General features: G+C 40.2%; 1 protein-coding gene across 1 annotated transcript in view; it reads right to left on the bottom strand.

Moving 5' to 3' along the window:
* exoc4 (exocyst complex component 4) overlaps positions 1-23,841 on the bottom strand; it is a 93,960-nt gene that overhangs the window by 11,608 nt on the left and 58,511 nt on the right. The window contains exons 14-19 of the mRNA XM_026326708.1: positions 13,561-13,697; positions 11,997-12,152; positions 10,337-10,515; positions 3,219-3,357; positions 812-990; positions 249-408 (exon numbers count right to left, since the gene is read on the bottom strand). Coding sequence (XP_026182493.1) covers positions 249-408; positions 812-990; positions 3,219-3,357; positions 10,337-10,515; positions 11,997-12,152; positions 13,561-13,697 — 950 coding nt within the window. The remainder of the gene's footprint in view (positions 1-248; positions 409-811; positions 991-3,218; positions 3,358-10,336; positions 10,516-11,996; positions 12,153-13,560; positions 13,698-23,841) is intronic.

The following is a 23,841-nucleotide window of genomic DNA, read 5'->3' as shown; positions in this document are numbered from 1 at the left end:
TCACCAACACAACAGCAACGCTCAAGGGAAAACAACAAGTACTTATAATGTATAGAAAATTATCATGACAATTTAGAGACACAAAGTGTATGAACCCGATACATCAGTCCAAGGTTATTATGTCAGCCTTCCCAAACTGGAGCATACAATACACAATATGCAAGCAAATTACATTTGAAGCCCAGGAATCTGCACCAGGGGAGATGCTTTTCTGGCTAATGCTATCGAAATGTGAAAAAGACTCTGACCTGGCGAAGTCAAGGTCGGCCTCCCTCGACATGGTAATGTTGGTGAGGTTCTGCTGGAGGACAAAGATGTTCCTGCACATCTTCTTGATACCAGACTCACTGATCCTCTTAAAGTACTGAGCCCCGTTAATTAGAATACATGAGATCAGATGGCCCAGACCTGAAGAGAAAAAGAAAATCCTGATTGTTGGACCAGCACAAATCAAAGAGAAGCAGAAATTAATAAGAAGAGGAAGGGATCAATGACAGTCTCCTGTCAACATTTTGTACACTGGACTTGTAACACATTCTGTGAATCTATATGACAAAATGAACTTCCACTTTAAATGGCAGATAAATGATATTTTTCAAGCAGCTATTTCAGAATCAGAATCTGCTTTATTTTCCAGGTTTGTGCACACAAACAAGGAATCTGACTCCAGTTTTAAGAATTAAAATAAGGTTAATTTTTTTTTTTTACAAAAGTAAGATAGGAGGTTAAAAAGCAAAAGAAATTTAAAAAAGGCTAGAAAACTTGTTTTTTATATATATATTTTTATGCTTATCCCCAGGTCTGTGCTGACCTTCAAAGATGTACTGAAACTTGTGCTGCTGCAGCGCTGCCCCCATGGCCTCCTCAATGGCAGAGATGTCCTTGTTGAGTTTGACCACCAGTGGGTCATAGTCCATACTCTCCACATTAGCCACAATGGCATAATTTCCCTGCTTGGTCAGAGGGATCAGATAATGGAAACAATGGACCCTGGATTGTAACAGGGAAAGATAGAGAGGGAGAGGAAAAGAAATGAAAAAGTGGGAAATTAGTTGTCTGAAAAAAAAAATATATATCAGTCTGCCAGTTTCAGATAATTCTGCTGTAGCAGTACATACACTTCTGTGGGCACCAAGTGTTATCACCTCTCAAACTGTGCTAACATGTATACCTACTCTAAGACCTATAATTTCAGCTGAAATCATTATGTTTGGAGTACTCATAATATAGCCACTTATTGAGCTGGATACTATTCAGTCAAAAATGTGATTAGTTAAGGACACAGGCTGTAAGTAGAAAATGTTCTACACCACTCGGACGTATAAAAATCTAATAATTTTACAGCCTACTACCTATAAAGAGGAATTCTCTGTTAAGTACTTGAAAAAATCCAGGCTGGGGATTTTCACAATTCTCCTTCACATTACAAGTTCTTCATGTCTAAAGCAACGTTTAATGTCATATGCAGAATGTATGCCAGAGAAGGTCATCTTAAGGGGTCACTGTGGGCTGGAACCAATCCCAGCTGACATTGGGTGAGAGGCGGGTTACCCCCTGAACAGATCAGCAGTCTATCACAGGGCTGACACATAGAGTCATCAGTTAAATCCCACACTGCTTGTAAAAACAATGTATTTTAAATGTTTCTTCATTTATTTTATCTTGATATATATTTTTTTTTTTTCAGAAAAGCTTGAGTGAAAATGTGGTACAAACACAAATTAGGTTCTTTGCCAGTAAGTAGCTCCAGTGGAGTAATTGTAGGTTAAGAACCTTGCTCAGGGGTTTCTCTATTCACTATTCTTGGCTGGTGAAATTACACATTTGTAAATGGATTCATAACCAACTGTCATGTGTTTGAAATGTGCTATATAAATAAAGCTGCCTTGCCTACAAGGCTGATTTAGTTTTACAAAAGATCTAATATAAAAAAAATGTCACAGTGTTCTAACACCATTTTTTCTTGATCATTGTTACACAGCATTTTACTTTTAGGTTCTAAATTAAAATAACCAAAATCGTGTGAAGCAAAACAACTCTATTTCTAGGCTGTCCATGCTAAGATTTAAACCCACGCTAATATACTCTGTGTTTGTGTATCATTTGGTACTATAATTGGTAGAATCAGTGGATAAGCATGTATTGTTTAACAGTGTGCTACTTCTGTTTCGCCATTAAAATGCCTACATCTTAGTTGGAGGTCCCTTACTGAAGGTCAACAGATGCCTCATTTCTGTCTGAATATAAGTAGTCAATACTTTCATAATTCCGTAATCACAGTGCCCTGAGCACAAAGGTGTAAAATAATATGGGTGAATGTTTCTTGCCCCTAAGGCAAAGTCAACAACTACACCACATCAGTGCCTCCACTTCACCTTCTTCTCTCTATATTCAGTCATTTCTCTCACTTAGCTGTTGTATTTCTATTCTTTAAAGCCCCCCAACCACCACCAACCCTTTAACCTCAGCACTCATCTCTCTCCCATCCCTTCTTCCCCTTTCTTTTTCCTTTCTCATGGCTTCATTTAGCTGGTACCACTATCAGGGGAAATTCGCTAGATGGGGAGAGTCAATGGAGTGTAGCATATAGCCAGACCATCAGCCTCAGGGAGGATTTCCTACTGAAATCATAAACAATGTTGCATAAGCTACACAATAGTCTATGAGGAAATAGTGGTTCATGAAGGGATGGAAACGAGGGGAGAGGATGATGGAGGACCATTAGTGATTGTGGGCAGAGAAAGTATATGGTGTGGTAAATTAACTCGGATACTGGCATTCAAAACACATATTCAAGACATGGTTTAAATTCCTGATCTTGTGCATTTAGGATGTAAATATGATGCCGCTGATAATTTTTCCCCATATAATTTAATGGGATGTCCAATAACCTTGTGTGGTTTGATGATGTTTCTGTAGCAAATGATTTAATGTCATACTGTAACAACCTGTCTTTAATTCAGTTGGGAAGTGACTGAAATGAGTAAAATAGGAAATTTTATGAGAAGAATAGTAACACTAACTTTGATGTGTCAGTTGAGGCCCATGGCACATGACAGAAGTATCCACTAATTGAGATGTGCCAGGCTAGGGACCAAATATGATTTAATACACTGCTATGCTATTGAGCTTACACACACTGATGCTGGGAAATAAGGTAGTGGCATATTTTGATGATAGGAGGCTAAGCAACATGGGATGAAGTCTCTCCTGCGTACCTGACCTCCAAGTGCAAAACCAGTAGACAGCGGTTGGCAATGTCCTGAAACCCTCTGGACAGGTCACTCAGGGTCTGAAGGATCTGCTCCCTGCTGCGTTCACCAACCACCTGACTGTCTGCTGAGCATGGAGACGCACCTGGATGGACAGAACAGACAAGAAGACACACAAAACCATAAATTACATCAGGTCATACAGTAGACACACACAAATAGTTCAACTTCATACACTTTCTGAGTCCTTCAGCATGTTCTTGTACTTTCTTTCTGCCTCTTGTGCTGAGACAGCAGGGGCCTGTGTCAGTGCACCGCACTGTAAACCACACAAAAGACCTGTGTCTATGTGTGTGTGAAAAGAGAGAGAGGGCCAAAGAGCAAGAGAGCATGATGAGTGTATATAAATTCAGCCCTGTGTAGATCAATGGCCATAAATTAGCAAAGGGAGGAAAGGTAGAGAAATTGGCCCCGTCAGTCATATGTAAGTCTATTTGGTCAATGAGGCGAGTGTGTGTGTGTGTGTCTGTGTGTGTGTGAGTGTGTGTGTATGTGTACACAGAGTGACTGTTGAGCAGGAGAATGCAGGGGTCCAAGATCGATGTGCCGCAGTCAAAGCCAGCTCCCTAGTTACTCTTCCCGCCCTTCTGAAGGTCACATGCACACAAGCACGCATGCACGCACACATACACACACAGAGAGCTGAAGTGACAGCAAATCTAAACTAAAAAAAGCTGGTCATCTGTCTTTCCTATCTCTGACTGATACTTCTGAATAATATCCCCCAAAACAGGGGAAAGGATGCAGGTAAGTACTATTCAGCTCTAAACTTCTTACACCAATAGATTCCCATAAAACATTTATAACCTACACATTATTTTAAAAATACGTTTATACTCAATATTTCTTCCTAAAAGTCAGAAAAACTAGACAAATGACTTCCCTATGCATGGGTTTGCTTGGGACTGCAGTACTTGCGTTTTGGATAAATCACAGCTCTACAGATAACTGAAAAACATTTCTTCAGCTGTTTCAGTAGAGAAACAGGTTATCCAGTGATATTTAAGACATATATTAGTAAATGAAATTCATCCACAACCCATTTAATTTTGGACAATATACAAAAAGACTACAATAACTGACCAACGTATGCAAATGTGCACTACACCTTCAATAAAACAAAGGCTGTTTATACATGATATTGAGAGTTTTATTCCTAAACTGTTAGAAATCATAAAAATCATTAAATCAAAGTTCTTCTTCACTGCTTTCTGTGTGCTCATGTTCATATGTGTATATTTTGTATGTGCTTGCGAATATCTGATTCTCTCCCCATTATAGTGACTGTAAACTAACCCCTGACAAGACGAGAGACTTGGGCAAACAGCAGTGAGGTTGATGCCACAGCTATCCAATCAACAAAGCAAACACAGCCAGGGGCTGTGATGTGACATTTGTGACAACTCTGGCAGGTGTGTCTGACATATACAGATAAATGCAAGACGTTTAATCTTATTAAAGGTGTGCATGTGACGTGCGGGGCTGTGTTTGCAAAAGTGCTAAACGTACCTGCTGTATGTATAAACCTATTAGTTAATTAACTGCCTTCTTGAGGAAACCCTCAAATGTGCAACTCTGTTCACATGACAAGAAAAAAAAAACAACTTGTGCTTTCTGGAAGAATTGAGTTGTAAGGACATTTTTCTAATACATTTTGACAGTTTTGTAACTATCCTCAATGAATAACAACAAAAAGAAAAAAAATCAAAGGTGTATTATAGTATCAAAAACTCATTCACTGCTCACTCCACAGATCTGCTCACAAACCACAGCTTATGAGCCTTCCTTTTAGCCTTCCCCTTTAATCAGTTTCACTGTTACCACAGCTGACAGCACAGTCACTCCTAAAATAATTAAGGGGTAGGGTGGCTGACATATTAGGCTTATAATCAGTCCTTTTATGTTAATCTGACTGTTTTCCCAATCCAAAAGCAGTGCAAGGAGGATTATATGTGTTTGGCTGTATGTTTGTGTTTTTTAAGAAAATGTCAATTAACATAAAGTGTTATTGTAGAAAATCCATATGATACCTACATGAGCGACGTTCTCCTTTGCTTGCAGAAAACACAGTGCATATTAGATCTTCAGGATTGTATTAACCCGGTTAAATGAGCCGGAGGAACAACAAACAAGATGGGTCTTAACAGAAAAAAACCACAATGATTTCTCAAGGGAGTAGAGCATAATGACATTAATTGTCTTTATTTGATTGAATTTAGCTCAAGTTGTTTACTCTCGCTGGTCACCTTATCAGATACTGAATCCAGAGGTGAAACACAACACTGCCACTCAAACTAAAGCCAAAGTTACAGGCATATAACCTACGCAGCCTGAACGCATCATGATTTATGATATTATTTATGTTTATTAGCAGCAAGGTAACATAATTAGGGGTGTTGTGTAGCTGGCAGTGTGCTGACACAGTGTCTATGTATACACATACAGTCATTTTGTGGTTGAATAAAGTTTTCTTAAAGCACATGAGAAAAGCTACACATATATTTGTTAGATATAGACTATTGTGTGTCTTTTTTCTTCACTTAGCTTGTGTGTGAGAGAGCAAGAGCATTTCACCTGGCCTGCCTGTGGGAGTGTTTTCCCTCCAAGTGTGTGTGTGTGGACTGTGTGTGTATGTGCACAATGGTATGTGTGAAAGTGACTCCAAGGCTTCTGTTTCCTCTCATGTGCATTACACTCACTCATTTTGGCAACAGAAAGGCAAAAAAGGGCTCACTGTGGCACACACTGCTGGAGGTCTCTCCAGGGGGTGCCTGTGAAACACACACACCCAAACACACACACACAGACGCACAAGGATTCCTGCCACCCCCTAGCCTCCACCGCTTTGATGATGCAAGGGAGACGTCGCAGCATGGGGGGGCACCATTAGAGTCAGGGACAGACGGGCAAAAAGAGACGATTCACTGGTCCTGACAGACAACTTTCTTGCTCTCCCTTTACCTCTTTCTGTCTCCCTCTGCTTTTTTTCTTCCTCAAACGAAATTACGCCCATTTCTTATTTATAAGTTTTTTGTGTATGCATGATTAAATGTGAGGATATCTTTCTGCGTGTCATGTATCTATTTATGCACCCATGTGTAGGCATGCGTGCGTGTATGTGTGTGCGTATGCTGTGCTTATCCAATTATTTTTGAATCCCATTTAAGGCAAATGTCTGTTGCTTGCCATCTGCAGAAGATGAGGGTGGCAGGCATTAAGAAAAAAGATCAGTGATGGAATTCACATAGATAAAGCACACAGACGCATACATAAACGGACAGGGCATGTGAATACACACCCAGTCTTACACCCATTGTCCTGTCTTGCCATTAAGAACATAAACATTAAGAAAAAAGGAAACACTATTCTGTGGCACTGATAAATAGAGACAAACAAATACACAGTTGATGAAAATAATCAGTTTTGTTTAAAACTAAAATCATATCCCACCAACAGAAAAGAAGAATAGAAGAGAAAAATGGAGAAAGATAAGTAAAGGACAGTATCCTGCAGGGCTGGAGTGATGAATGATTCATAAATGACTGACTGAGTATAGTAGAAGAGGAGTTATTAATTATTTTGCTGCCTCTGGTAGAGGATGAACATCTGCACACAGGGATCTTAACTTCTGTCCAGAGAGAAAGAAAGAAGTGAGAGGGAAATATAGTGAGACAAAAAAATTAGAATGAGATTGTAAGATTTTGCTATTAGAAGACCCCAAATTGCTTAACGATGCCTTAATGAGATATGAGGGAAAAAAATAATATGCCAGAAATTTTGGACACAAACAAATGGATGGATGAACAAAGGCAATATTTCAACTACTGAGAAAACAACACTACCATTTCCTTCTGCAGCTACCCCCAGGCTTTTGCAGTGAATAACAATGCGTTCTTAGTCAACTTGCCTTGTTAAATGGAGTCAAGAAAATAAAAATCACTGCTAAAGGGAAAAGACCGATTCTCTGCATTGTCAAGGTTAGAATAGAGTATTCCATAAGCTCTTGTACAGGCAACTGCTGAAATGAAAAGAAGCTTCCTCTCATGGGGAGACCACGTGATCATTATCAAGAAACCCTGCAGCATAGATTAGATGCCTGTATTTACACACTTAATGATGGTCAGGCATTCAACATGAACACACACATTTGCACAACCAATACAAAAAGTGTTGGCAGACAGAAAAGTCTGTAAGAAAAAGACCGCTAGATCGACCTTTCACGCTATTCATGATCTCCAGTTTGCAGGTCCATGTTCAGTACAACAAGGCTGCCAGACACACCAGCAAAAACTGTTTAAGAAATCTGCTGACATTGCCCCTTAGGCATCTGTGTGCGTGTGTTGTTGGGTAAATATTGTCAGAGTGGATTAGAAGTCCACTGTCGGAGTGTGATATGGTGATAAGACCCTTTCTCCAGCCACCTTCATGGCGAATCACCATCACTGGTCTGCCTGCATACACGCACACAAACCATCCTCCTTACCACCACAAGCATGCAGTCTGACAAAGATGACAAAAAATGCATTAGCACTTACGTAAAATGAATTAAGATTCAGCACCACAAGGGAGTTGAAGGGATCAAAGGTGAATGCTATTATCATATTATCTATACTGCAGAGCACAGCAATGTGTGTAACTATGCATCCAGTAGAATTCAACCACACAAAAATGTGATTAAACCGAATGTCCACTGCAAAGATCATCCAAGCATGGACAAAATCTACCAGACCCCTAATACTTAAAACAAAACCAAAAAAAAAAAACAAACAAAACAAAAAAAAAACCACAAGGAACAATAATGACGATGACGAAGATGCAAAAGGAAGCAAAGAATGAAAATAGAAAGGAAGAAATTCCAAGGGAGAATTAAGCAAGAAAGAAAAAGAAATGAATGAAATAAAAAGTAAAAAAGATGGAGAGGAAAATGAGTTGTTCATACCTGACTGCTTCTGTAATATAAAATCCAATTTAGAGAGGCATGGACGTGAGGCGGGGGGGGGTGAGATAAGGTGGGGTCCTTTTTTCATGCTGTACCCTTGTCCCATCTTACACAGTGCACACTTATGTGTATACACACACACACACACACACACACACACACACACACACACGCACGCACACACACACACACACGCACACACCAACACCCAAACCAACACGCACATAGTCTGTCATCAACTTGGCAAACACTAAATAATGAACAATACGGAGGCTGTCCCAGCATGATAAGTGACTGCCCTATCCTTCCCATTAGCGCCACCCGCCAGAATTAATGATAATTATGTCAAGTCTTTTTCCGTACTTTTATTGAATTCTTATCTATGAATAGACGAAGAAAGCCAGCGTCAGAGTGAGAGGGAAGAGACTTTAAAAAGAGATAGTGAGAAAGTCAAGCCCAAATAAGAATATCTGAAAATTTCTCATTTAATTATTTAATGTCTAAAAGAAAAGTTGCGATATGGAACAGTCAAATACCGCAAGTTCAATGAGCAATCAGTGGTCGGAAGCTTGAGAGTTGTGACAATGGCTGATAAAAGTTGAGGCCCTCTCTCTATCCCTCTAGCAAAGGTACATAATTTACCAGAGCTCTGCCAGGGGACCGAGATACTGCACTGAACATGGATAAGTTTCTCCGTAGTACTCTTACTCTTACAGTGACTACAGAAGTGAACAAATAAGCTGTATAATAGTTTGACAAAATATCTACATGCATTTATCATCAAATTCTGTGATGATGAAGGTGCATATTTAGTGTGTTGAAAATGAATTAGTACTATATAATCAAGTATTGGTAATAAATGAAAACATAATGTCAAATATTTAAATGTTTTTTTATATATTTTTGCAAAAGAAACATAACAATACTCTGACTTTTGAGCCATTTTCAAAACAGAATTTCCAACAGCTTGTCAAGACTCAAAATATATCACCAATCCAACCCTTGAATTTAAGCCTAATGACATTTTTAAATATGTTAAATATTGAATGAGCTTATTAGAATAATAAATGACACATTAAATAAATAAACACAACTGTCGCAGGAGACCGAAAAAAAATGAAATCTGACATCTGATGATGATGTAGTAGCTGGTTTGACGGACGGGGACAAGAAAATACAAAATGAGACCGTTACTGCCAGTGCAGCAATCAAACCTGACTCTACTGTAAGTGTCATTAATTGGAGTACTAACTCCCTGATTGCTATCATATGTTAATAAAAATATATGAACTTGAAGATTACTAAAAGATGCTCCAATCTCTATAAGATTAAACATGTTCTCTATGTGATAATGAGGATATAAACATTACTGGAACGATAAGTGATGATACGTTGCATGGAAACACACATCTGCTCACACACACCTCATTTTGATCAGTGATTAATGATACAAAAGTGATGACGAAGCAAGGAACGTATGAAACGCTTTTAAGAGTCCTGATTAGGGGAGGCATTTATGTGCACATAACTTGCAGAGGCAGAGCCAAGCATAATGACTGTGTGTGTAAAGAGCTCTTTGACAACTCCAGTGGAGAAGGTAATGAGTGTGTGATAATACACTCAAACAAGAACTTAATGAGGCACAGGTAAGACGTGTTGCTACAAAAGCACTGCAGCTAAAGATGAGAAAACGTATATATGCCCCTGATTGTGATCTTATGTAAACTTTCCAAAATGTGTTTTTAATTAGTAGTGTATTCTGATCAATAACTGCCTGGCAGCAATGTCTCCTGCAATACTGTACTATGGAATAGCAATATATCAGTCAGTTGTGGACATATAATGTTAGAAGCATTTGATGTAAAAAAGCCTAATCACCAAAAGAAGCTTGAGACTAAATAATATGTCTGAAAGAGGAAGATGAGGCCAAGAGGTGATGTTTTTCATTAACATGAAGCACTTGCTACAAAGAGAGTAATGGTAGTATTAACTGTTAGCTGGCAATGACATATAGTAAACTGAGTGTAAGGCCTAACTTTATCACACTGACTATTCTAAAGACCCAATTCACAGCCCAAAAAGTTCTAACCTCTTTCAGATCCCAAATAATGCTTTCTTTACTTACTGGAGGCATGAGGCAGGTTGGCGAAGAATGCCTTCAGGCGACCGGCAAGCCACTCCATGCTCTCATGAAGGTTGGCCAGAGCCTTAAGGTCACTGACGTCACGGAGGATCTCATTCTGGGGGATTAACTTGTCACCGAGGTTCCCAGTCAGCACCTCAGACTCTTTAGCAAAGGCTGCCCTAAATAGTGGAGAGGTTGAATAAGACATATTAGAGTTTCATTGTTTCCAATGATGGACACAATGTACTGTAAAATATCACTGATTCATGAAGGACTTGATCTTTGCAGTGACGGGCATATGTCTTAACTACAGTAGGTAAACAGAAACAAGGGCAATAAGATGGATACAGGGTTGATAAGTAGACAGACAGGTGGAGGTGGTGTTTGGAAAATTGAGTAGGCACAGTCGCTCAAAAAGGAGGAAGTTTCTAGAAGCTTAACATTCGCTAAGAGAGAAAAACAACAAGTGACTGAAAACATTTAGAAGCAGAAGGCTACCAATCACTTGTGGTTTTATAATCGACTTTGGAGACTAGCAGTAGAAAATGGGAGAGCGGGGAAGTTAGATAACTAAACCTCAACGCCACAGTGCTGCAAACACATGGCATGTGGACCGGCCTCCAGAGTCACCGGGAGGCCCACAAGATCAAGATGCTCTAAACAACAGATGGGTAGAAAAACACCAGACACACAAACACACATTCTCTCACTCACACATAGCATGTGTAGTTTATTAATGAGGTTTTATTAAAACACTGGATTGCCGGTCGTGCAGAAGCTAATCCTCCTTTCACAGTGATGAAAACTTCCACTGTGCTAAAATCAAACAGCCTTATGGTCTCCCTCTTGGTATCTCTGTGTACTCAAAGTATGTGTGTGTGTGTCTGACAAAAGAGAATTTGAGAGAAAGAGAAGGCACACACAACAGATTGACTTTCTTTGGCCACATAACCAATTTATTTATTTACTTTACTATTCCGCTCCAATGAGCTTCAGTGTTCCCTGAAGAGTGCACACATTCAAAGGCAATTTCGATAAGCGTGACCTCCCCCCCTTCGTGGCCTCCGTCTGCTCTCCTTATATTTTCCACTTTTGCTCTTCCCTCATTTCCTCACTTCCTTCAGATAGAGGATGTTTAAAAGAGCAATCATGACTTCTTTTCTGGCTGCATCTTAGTCAACAAGAGAGGATCCAATAATATCCGAATAAAGGCGCAAAGACGAAAGGGAGGGATTATTTGCGTGATTGCTCGAGTGTGGTTGTGTATGTCTTCTTCTGCCTGTTTGTGTGTAAAGCACTCGAGTATGTGTACTGTGAATACAGCAAAGTAAAGCAAGCAAAAATGTATATATATATATGTGTATATATATATATATATATATATATATATATATATACATATATATATATATAGTACATGTCATTTTAAAGTGTAAATAAAGCTTATTACAATAACTATACAATTTAAACTAACCAAATGCCTAGAAGAACGGGAACGTTTTAGTCTGATTTTAAACATGGCTGTGGAAGATCTTATAGGCATTTTGTAGTGACTTCTAAAACTAACTGGTAACCAGTGCAGAGATCTGAGAACATGTTTGCTAATGTGCACACACACCGGCGTGTGTATTATGTGTTCAGGGTGTACATGTTTGTGTACCGAGTAAAGTCCTCTTCATCCTCTCTCTTCTGTCGGTTCAGCTTGGGTTGGGCCATATTTGCCCAGTTCGGGAGGGACTGGAGCAAACGACTGATGTCCTCATCCTTAGACCAGGAAGCACTGATGGTCAGCTTCTCCTCACACTGGACTATACCCCTGAGGACAAATAGACAGAGACACTAATGAAATGAAGACAAACCAAAACCAATTATACCATATATATTTGTTTGTTGTTTTCTCAAATAGGATGATAACAACTTTATTTGTGATAATCTTAGCATGCCGGGGGACTTGGCAAGCAGGGGGACTGGTATGTCTGCTACACAAATGGTCAAGAAAAAATGAAAGCTAATCATATTAATGATTCTCTATTTCATGTCAATTTGTCCAAAGATATTTTGCTCAGAAATGTTGACCAACAGATTACCACAATGCTCTAAAGCTAAAACTCAGGCTAGTAGTATTAATAGTCACGCAGTTGTACCTGTGGTTCAAGAGACTCTGTAATGATATATGCATAACAGAGAATTATATCAGCTCTGCTTTGAGGTGAAGAAAATTGGGGCAGACTGCCAACATGAAAAAAAAACAGCTTGGTTCTGCAATTAATATCACACCTTGCACAGGAGAGAGAAAAGCACATCCACAAATACACAGATATGGAGGAAGAAGGTGGGTAGGGGTTTGAAAGAGACTTGTTCATGTGTAAACGCACACAGCACCACAAATATGCACAGCACACACACAAACACAACCAAAAACACCTGCGTACATTTTGGCAGCTTCTGTCGGGTTTGTCTTTATCACTCAGAGACCCTAGTGAGACTGAGGCTGACCTGCGACAGAGTCCAGATGGACTCCCATCAGTCTGTCAGTCCTTTCCTGTGTCTCCTGGTCTCTTCATACCTCCCTCTTGTGTCCCTTCATATTTTCTAGCCCTCCCTTTACCTGGCCAGGTGTTACATGCTACCAGGGGAGCACAGATGGATAGCCTTTCACAGCACCAACGTGTGTGTGTTTTAGAGGGGTGTGGGGGATTATGGGTGTGTATAAAGCAATTATAATATTCAAACTTCTTTCCATATTCTAAAGTAAATATTCTGTGCTCTTCATAAAAAATTCACACCTCCTTTTTCCCATTATTGTCTTTTTTTGGTGGTTGTAAAAACTTCAGCTTTAGTGAGATGACTGACTAAAGTTTCAGTATAGAAAGGTTATATGAAAGCTTTGCACTTGCACAGACTGCATCCTAACCTAGATTTATTCCCACAACAGTTTATCAGACAAAAGCCAAAAAGACCCTAAAACCGTGCTCACTCTCTGCAGGGGATGACACCAGCAGTTACATTTCTAACACGCAATCAAAGAACATTCTTAAACGATATTTTTTCTCATGTTGTTTTGGAAGGTTTAGCAAGTTTCAGTGACCCAGTTATCACAAAATCTACTCAAAATTACAGGGAACTCAAATAATAGAACGAAAAATTTTAAGTAACTCCATTAAATAAAAGATTCCAGCTCCTATAGCAGGTGGAGCTAGCCTCTTCTCTTTTTTTTTTTTTACCTGTAGGCTGTGTTGCAGATTTCCTTGTACTCTTTCAATTTGTCGCACACCATTTCGAGGAACTGGTTGGAGTAGGCACTCAGGTCCTGCATCAGGCTCATTAGATCCTGGATGGATTTTTCCACTACTACTGTGCTCTAGAGAGAGAAACAGGAGGAGCGCAATCAGTGTTTGGTTGGTTTTATTTAGACATAAAAATGCCGAAATTTCTATTTAAAGAAGAGAAAAATATTGTTAGAAATAGGGGAATAATAAAAGACAAAATTTTATGCAAGTGTCAGGTCAGATCCAGTCTGCTGTAACGCCAATGTAATATGATGGGTCTAACTTCACTTGTCACCTGCGGCTGGACTGATGACTGGTGCCGGAGAGCTTGCTGGGAAGTCGTAAAGCTGTATCGGTGGAATGGATGATTCTTTGTTGTGTGACTGCATCAGTGTGAGTGCACATATTTGTGCGTGTTTTGAACTTGTGTGTTGTGTGTGTGCATTTGTCACAGCGCGCCCATCACCAGGAGCCATGGCAGGGCTGTGACAGCAGCCATTACAGATTAGCCACTCCTGCGTGACTAATAGCTGGCCCGGGAACAGCAGAGCAGCTTCATATACACCGACACACTCTCACATACAGTACACACAGAGAGCAAACTTTTCAAAATGCACACCTTTGAGCAATTCAAGGGCTGTTAAATTAGATTACAACTCAGTATGTTCCAGTTTGCTTGCTCCTAGCACTTAACCAATCTCTCCTACATCTCCAATAATAACTAGCTATTAGTCTGGCGATAGAGTTGCTGCACCCACTCTTGCAACTCACTACGACTACATAAGCAGAACTGTGTCTGGTGCAATAATCAGATACAAACATACACAAAGATAGAGTCTTAAACATCTGATTGCTATATGTCATTCAGAGATGTTTTACTATGCGGCCTAGAATTCTATGTAAACTTAATATGGTGGAAGAAAAATGAATAGCTTTGTCAAAATTAAATGAAAATGAACTGTGGTAGATGCAAACAAGTGCAGGAGAAGATGGTTACTGGTACTTTTGGTTTTTAATGCTGCCGGAAAATATAAAATGATCTACACAAGAGTCAGCATGTTATTTACAACAACAAATAGTTATGAGCTACAATATGAGCTATCAGTGAACGTGCTGCAAATACTGAAGGGGGCAGTAGTGATTGTAACTGATCAAATAACATGGAAGAACCCCTGATGTGATAGAATATTAATATTAATAGCTCTTTCTCTGTTTCAGTTTTGAGCAGTTTCTAATCCTGTCACATATGCATGTACACACACACGACAGCTACTCCACTGAGGGAAGTAATGATCCATAACAGTGCCCATGCCCATGGAGTGCTAACCAATGCCTTGCCTTTGCCAAGGGAGGACCCTTTACTGCCCATGCCGGACTCCCTGTCAGTCTGCCAAGGTAGAAAGAAATGCACAAACCCTGCAGGAGGGCTAACTGATAGTGTTGCTCAGGCAGCAGCTAGCTGCCCTTCTTAGTGTAGGCTGTACTGTAAACAGCTATATATAAAACAGTAAAAGAAGAAGAAGAGGAAGTGGCAATGACATTGCTGCCAGTTTCTGTTACCTTGACTACAGTGATAATGTAGTGATAATAATATGCTACTTCTATGATTCCTGTTGAGAAATTCTTTTTTTTTCATTTGCCACCTCCAAGGAGGTCAGGTTGTAGGCTCAGCATGAGGAGGCAGCACCACAGATTCAGTGGGTGGCTCAGGGAAAGTTCAACACATTGCATGACTGATTTCCTCAGACAAGAAGTCAGTATAAAGGCAGTGCATTAGGGTGCTACAGTTTTTATGACTCATTTGACTTTGCAGCAATGAGATTATTTAGCTAATGACAAAAATAAGAATTAGGCAAATACAGAATATATAAATAACTGACACTTTTAATTCTATGTTATTAAAAGATAACAAATAAGTAAAATGCATGCGAAAGAGAATGTGCTAAAGACTGTAGTTGCATAAGCATGTAGAGTTTTACACATTACAAATGAGACCCAGTTTTTAAAATGTGGGCAATTATGAATAATCCAAATGTGTAGTGTACAGAATTAAAAAAAAAAAAACACAGGTAAGAATATTATCAGTCATCATTATAACAGTGTTCTGCCATTCTTGCTGTCCCTGGTTCGAAGCTATAGAGCTCAATAGCCGGTCAAGCTAGTGAATAGAGAAGAGTAAACAATGGGTGCCCGATCCATTACTCCTGCTCTAACAAATGCTCCTGCGCTCAGCTCCCTTGTCTAATTCTGCTCATTTAACACAGCCATTTGTCTTAGGCAGCAGAAATCATTAAAAAGTAATCAAGGGACAGATTGAGAAAGGGAGGGCTGAGAGACAGAGAGGGAGAGAGAGAAAGAGAGAGTGAGTGAGAGAGAGAGAGAGAGAGAGAGAGAGAGGGAGAGAGAGCGAGAGGGAGAATGAGTGTGAGTGTGAGACTTTTAGAGAGCGCACATTTTGCTACGTGTCCTCTATCTTACTTGACTGCTACACAGGTGATGACATGCACTGTGGAGGCTTCTTTATCTCTGTCCATCTTCCTTTCTCCCTCTATCTTTCTAATTTCTCAAGCTTAAAGGTCAACACGCTGCACTATCATGTGAAAAACACCCATATTTCTTTTGTAATTCTAACTCAAAGTACTGTACTACCTAAAAATGAGCTTGGTTGCATTTTGCCTCTACTCTTTTACACGATTACTATGTAAAAGCACAGTCATCAAGACTTTGAAATTTTCTGGGGTAATATGCTATCAACAGTGAAATGAAGGCCACAGCCATAGTGGTTTAAAGACAGCGACAAGGCAGAGCTACCACTCAGATTGGTGCATCAGTAGAAAAAGCTGTTGCACAGCCATCACTACAGAAACCACCCTGAGCCGGTGCTAAACGTTTCCTTGGGCACAACACAGGGAATAACATTAATAAAATAATCACTAAACTCCAAAGTGGTGATGTATGTCTCTCGCTATTTAAATATATGCTGTGTGTGAACGTCAGTTGCCTCGTAAGCTTTCTGTAATGTGTTTTCTCCGATGTCGAAGTGGGACAGGAGGGCCTCAGCTTTGATTTGGAAACGGATCATGGATTTCCCCATTAAAATACTCAGGTTCCCCTCCAGGTTGTGCAGGGGTCAGAGTGTTTAACCCCGTGATCTCTGCCTTTTCACTTACAGCCTGTCCTCAAACCACTGACTCGTGTAATGTCTCTGCCATGCCACTCACACGTTTGACCGAGGGTTGCCAAAATAATACACACTCAGCAGTGCGTATACAAAGCTGCACACAGCCACACACCAAACAGAACACATGCAACGATAACCTCTGTCTTTTCCACACCCACACGCACACACCCTGTTTCTCTCCTGGGTAAATGGGAGGTAGGCATGAGTGGGACATTGTCTTGACAGATCATTCATCAACGTCGGAGTAGAGCCACACTTTGAAGATTCCCCTGACACACACCGGATGGCCCTGCTTGTGCCTGCTCACCCACAATACATGCTTCTGTATTTGTGTGCATGTTAGTAGGTTTGCATTCAAGTTTGTTTAAGCTCTCATCCTAGATGGTTTGTCTTCTCAAGTGTGCATAATGTCATGAAAAAAGGGTCACACAAAAAAAGTGGCCCTAGTCCCGCATGGGAATTCAGTCAGCAAGATTGGGCCTACAATAAAATAAAATACACACATAAAAGCACCTCAGCTCTGATTTTATGGGCTCAAAGTCACCAATCAAAAGCTGTCACCTCTTTCAGGCTTGCATAAGAAATGTGTTCCTATTAAAAAAAAAAACACAAATTCATAGCTTCTGTTTTAGTTAATACAATAACACATCTTCTTTTTTCAGCCCCACCATCATCGCTTTTAATATAAAGCTTCTATTTTCTAATTCTAGTTCTAATTGAGAGATGAGGAGTAATATCTCATTTGGCTGATTACAGATGGGCTGCCATATTACACACACCCACACACACCCCCACACGCAAACACAAAACCAGAGTGAAATGTGGAGCTTCGGCATAATCTAATCCTAGAAATCACCTCAAAGCTCAGATTTGCCATTTATTTTCACATACTGACCCAAAACTCCATTTTACTAATCATCCCACTATTCTCTTGGTGCTTCTCCACTCAACATTATATCATTGCCAGGGGATGTGAGAAGTCATAACCATTTTATGTAATTATCTATCACTTAGTAATATCAATTATAATGAATTATTTATCACAAGACCTGGGTTAGGCCATGTGTCGTTTGTGTGGCTGAATAAAAGTTTGGTTGAGTGAGTAAAAGAGAAATTCTAATGTAGGGTAATGTGTTCTTTTGGGGGTGGGGGGTGAGGGGGGTGTTGTGCATGTTCTTCTCTGCGCCCCATTACGCCCATATGGAGCTATTGTTTTGTTTTGGTGTTGGTGCACATCCACATCTGCATATACACACACAAAACAACGTGTGTGCTCTCAGCAAGACAAAGATTGTCATTTGCAAACTCAGTGCACTATAACGTGCCTCTGAAAATTCAAGCTATAACTTTTATCTGCTGCCCACAGCCAAAACCATCTTTCCTTCACACCAAAGGGCACGTTTGCGGTAGTGCTGACATTTCAACTTCTCTTTCTCTAACTCACTCCCTCCGAAGGCAAAGATTATGTGTTGTTACACACAGAGACTCTGTCAGCGGCAGCACTGCATGATGTGAACCTGTACTACCTTAGGCTGTCATTGTGCAGACTGTGTTCTTCATTTAAATGCCCTCTTTCACTACACCCAGACAAGCACACACAAACATGCATACACACAAACACACACACACTGTATATACACATATATCCATTACATAAATATAAATATAATTATGTAAACAGCACAAACAAAGCCAGGCTATACTACTTTGTAAGAAGGAAACATCTCCATGGAGAGGTAGGTTGGAGGCCCAGGGCAGCTGGGCGCGAGCCTCGGGAGAACATGTGTTTGGTGTGAGATAACCAGGCGAGGTGGGGATTGTTACACCTTCAGCAGCGGGGAAGAAGGCAGAACAGAAAAAAGGCTTTGAGGTGAGTGAGAATAAAAAAAAATAAAAACAAACATTGACTTTATCAGGATTCGAATCCATTGAGCATAAAAATTAAAAAGTGACATCTTCTACATACATTAGAGTAGCTTGTCAAAAAAAACAACGACAAAATGTATTAGTGCATCACAGAATATTATATGTGATCATTATTTCTATGCTTAATTTGCTCTTGTAAATTCTCACCAGATATATCTCTATATAGCTATAGATATCTGGTAAAGGGTAAAAACAAAAACCTGAATGAAAAAGGCTCAATTTGCTCATATATATATATATATATATATATATATATATATATATATATATACAGTGGGTACGGAAAGTATTCAGACCCCTTTAAATTTTTCACTCTTTGTGTCATTGCAGCCATTTGCCAAAATCAAAAAAGTTCATTTTATTTCTCATTAATGTACACTCAGCACCCCATCTTGACAGAAAAAAACAGAAATGTAGAAATTTTTGCAAATTTATTACAAAAGAAAAACTGAAATATCACATGGTCATAAGTATTCAGACCCTTTGCAGTGACACTCATATTTAACTCACATGCTGTCCATTTCTTCTGATCCTCCTTGAGATGGTTCTGCTCCTTCATTGGAGTCCAGCTGTGTTTAATTAAACTGATTGGACTTGATTAGGAAAGGCACACACCTGTCTATATAAGACCTTACAGCTCACAGTGCATGTCAGAGCAAATGAGAATCATGAGGTCGAAGGAACTGCCCAAGGAGCTCAGAGACAGAATTGTGGCAAGGCACAGATCTGGCCAAGGTTACAAAAGGATTTCTGCAGCACTCAAGGTTCCTAAGAGCTCAGTGGCCTCCATAATCCTCAAATGGAAAAAGTTTGGGACGACCAGAACTATTCCTAGACCTGGCCGTCCAGCCAAACTGAGCAATCGTGGGAGAAGAGCCTTGGTGAGAGAGGTAAAGAAGAACCCAAAGATCACTGTGGCTGAGCTCCAGAGATGCAGTAGGGAGATGGGAGAAAGTTCCACAGAGTCAACTATCACTGCAGCCCTCCACCAGTCGGGGCTTTATGGCAGAGTGGCCCGACGGAAGCCTCTCCTCAGTGCAAGACACATGAAAGCCTGCATAGAGTTTGCCAAAAAACACATGAAGGACTCCCAGACTATGAGAAATAAGATTCTCTGGTCTGATGAGACCAAGATTGAACTTTTTGGCGTTAATTCTAAGCGGTATGTGTGGAGAAAACCAGGCACTGCTCATCACCTGCCCAATACAATCCCTACAGTGAAACATGGTGGTGGGAGCATCATGTTGTGGGGGTGTTTTTCAGCTGCAGGGACAGGACGACTAGTTGCAATTGAAGGAAAGATGAATGTGGCCAAGTACAGAGATATCCTGGAAGAAAACCTCTTCCAGAGTGCTCAGGACCTCAGACTGGGCCGAAGGTTCACCTTTCAACAGGACAATGACCCTAAGCACACAGCTAAAATAACAAAGGAGTGGCTTCGGAACAACTCTGTGACCGTTCTTGACTGGCCCAGCCAGAGCCCTGACCTAAACCCAATTGAGCATCTCTGGAGAGACCTGAAAATGGCGGTCCACCAACGTTCACCATCCAACCTGACAGAACTGGAGAGGATCTGCAAGGAAGAATGGCAGAGGATCCCCAAATCCAGGTGTGAAAAACCTGTTGCATCATTCCCAAGAAGACTCATGGCTGTACTAGCTCAAAAGGGTGCTTCTACTCAATACTGAGCACAGGGTCTGAATACTTATGACCATGTGATATTTCAGTTTTTCTTTTTTAATAAATTTGCCAAAATTTCTACATTTCTGTTTTTTTCTGTCAAGATGGGGTGCTGAGTGTACATTAATGAGAAATAAAATGAACTTTTTTGATTTTGGCAAATGGCTGCAATGACACAAAGAGTGAAAAATATAAAGGGGTCTGAATACTTTCCGTATCCACTGTATATATATTGCTGTAGAGAAGCTAACAGAAGTCATGTAATTGCTGCTGTATTTAACATCCAATTAAATTAAATTATTCTGAAATGATGGAATATAACGTCGTGAATGTGTGACTAAAATAGAAATAGAGCTTCAGCACCTTTATAATGAAAACTAACTACAATTAAAGGTTAATCTGGAAACATGGAAACAGCACGCTTTGGTGCGTTTCACATTCCAGCGTAATGTGCACACCATTCCTGTTACACAATATGTATGCTCAGCCAACCTCCAATGTTAATAATAATACTAATAATGCTAATAACAATAATACTTTAAGTGCTGGAAGATTGGTGGCTACAACTTCAGTGATCTGGGAGAAGGTATTAGGGCTGAGGACTCGAGAGGAAGCAATGAAAAGTCAGGGAACTTATATTTTCATTCTGCAACTCCTTCTTGACCTTTTCAGAGTATGAGAGTGTATCTGACTAGTTTGAAATACTGCACATCATTTAAGTTCAAGTAAGGCAAGATAAGAACATCAATTTTTTTTTTAAAAAGTCACTGGACACCACCACAGTGTCGTTGTGAATTCAGCTTTGTCTCTTTTGGCAGTGGAGGAAAAGGGGATTTTATTTCAAGTGCAGCCAAAATTACAGCAGGTACGAGCAGCACTTTTATTAAGGTGCCTCATTCTTTGATAATTCCTAACAGCTGTAAAATTGTCAACTAGATGCTTAGCCACAATCTATTTCATGACAGACTGTGTAGTAAAGGACTCCAGAAAACATTTGGACCAAATGGTAAAGCTTTTACATTATTTATTTTATTGTGAACAAGCCTACTTTGGCAGAATTAAAATGGGTGGTGTAGCTTTGCTGAGATTCTCCTTTTACTAATGAATACAGGAATGGGTTTTGGTTTTGTTTCTCTTCTTGTTAGTGATGTGCCACTCGTGTATCTTTGTATGCACATGTGTCAACACAAACAACCTTAATACCCTTTTTCCTCCCACTCCCACTTGTGTCCCAATCATAGGGCATGGTTGATGCAGCTAGCAGGTGTATTGTGTTGTGATTGCTGTGGCTGTTGATGGGAGCTGGGTGATGAGAGTCTCCTTAATAAAGAGATGTCCCAACCCACCTCCCTCCCCACCTACTTCCCCATGTTCTAATCTCCACTGTGCACATGCATGTGTGTGTGTTCATGTACGATGGTGTGGTATTTGTGGGGAGGGGGCAGCAGGGAGCCAATCAACAGGATACGATCAGCCCCCCACAAATAAACATTGCCTACACACATCATTACAAATAAAAAGGTCAGTGTCATTACAGTTACTGGAGGTGGATAGGTGGGTGGGTGTGCATGCACAAGGAACATGCATCTATGCCTGTTTCCACCCTCCTTTCTCAGAAAGCTACATGTAAATAAGAAATTTAAAAGGTCAACATCATTAGCAGGCCAGTGGCAGCTGAACATATCCATAATACACCAAGCTTTGTGGCGGCTCAGAGTTAGTGAATGAAATCAGTATTTATTTGGATTCTGGACCGGTTCTGTGTGCATGCGAGCACCCAAAAACAAGGACAACAGACAGACATTTTAATAACAAATCCACACATGCACACATGCAGATACAAAAGCATTAGTTAGTGGCTATTGTTTGGAGACACTGGGGGCAAAGCTGAATGATACTTAGCTGAAAAGGGTTGGGGGGGAGCATGTGTAATGTAATTATAGCTCTGGTGGTCTTGGCTGATGAAATAAACAAGCAGAACACAAACAATTCATCCACACTCCCAGACTTTCTCCCAAACACACCACGCGATTGTGCTTGCAGGTGGCTTGACACCACTGAGAAATGCATTTGCCTATTTGTTGTTCTGGTGGATTTGTCTTGTGGCAGAATGTGCGTATACCTGTATGTTAGTGTGTCACAGAGTGGGTGTGTAAAGGGGATGGGGGTGTTCTACCAAGATTAATGGAGCCAATCTCTAGAGCTATCCAACAGAGTGACCATACCTTCCCTATCCTACTTTTTCCTTCTCTTCCATTCTCCATCTCTCTCTTCCCCTCTATCCTTTTCCCTCAATCTAACTCTAATTAAATGAATCAATCAGTGGCTGGACAGGGTGTTTGTCTGTTGGTATACTGTTGGAGTGTAGCCCATGAGAAGTAGGAAAGAAAAAACAAAAATAAAATGGAATAACTATATCACAATAGATAAAAGGTAGAGAAGAACAGAGACATCACTTACAGGTCGTGGCTTGGTTGCCTTCCACCTTTGTTTAACAACACTGCTCCTCTAGACACTTATCAGCTCAGCCTATGCTATCACACAACCACATGAATGAACATTAACCTTTCCCACAGAACTATATACTGTCCCAGTCATCTCTTATCTCATGCTCCGAGTGGACAATATACGGCTGGTGTAAGGCTCATAATCATATCATTGCTAATATATATAAATGATATATAAAGTATTGGTGCTTAGTGATAGAGAAATGATGCAGCAGAAGGTCAGAAGAATCTGTGAATGTCATGTTGATATCTAAATATTTGATTTCCATTACATGCGCAAGTCTTTAAAAAGCTTCAGTGTGCACTGGCATATGCAGCTGTACTATTGCATTTGTGTTTCGATGAACTCCTTATCTCCATTCCAGAACATACCAAACTGCACAGGCTAAACGCTAATGTCTTTCTCAAATTCAAACTCTAGTATACATTAATGCATGCTTCAGTGACTGCAGGGAGCAGATGCATCCATAAAACCTGCTCCCCCGTGGTTTCCCGTATGTGGCAGCAGCCAAGGTGTATGAGAGGGGGTGTTTAATGTGGTGTGGCAACATTGAGCTCTCTCCCTCCTGTCAACCAGGCTGGTTCTAATGCCAGTGGTGTGAATCTCTCTTATAACACCTGGTACATAAAGTATCACTGCTTTTAGAGGGAGCACATAGAATACTGTACGTGGTGCACATGAACATTCTCACAATCAAATTTGTGCACTGAAATGTAGACAGAAATACACACACACACACACACACACACACACACACACACACACACACACACACACACACACACACACACACACACAAACCTACTTTACACTTTATGAATAAAAAAGGTGTCAAACCTCTGTAGAAAAAACTTTCATGACAACTTAGTGTATAAATACTACACACCGTGCATGAAGACCATCAACAAAAGCAATGGGAAGAGTGGAAACTGGAAACCAAA

Source organism: Mastacembelus armatus, chromosome 23, assembly GCF_900324485.2.
Source record: "Mastacembelus armatus chromosome 23, fMasArm1.2, whole genome shotgun sequence".
NCBI classification, from domain to species: Eukaryota; Metazoa; Chordata; class Actinopteri; order Synbranchiformes; family Mastacembelidae; genus Mastacembelus; species Mastacembelus armatus.
Note: the sequence above shows the minus strand (reverse complement) of the source record. Positions and strands in the feature narration are given on the sequence as shown.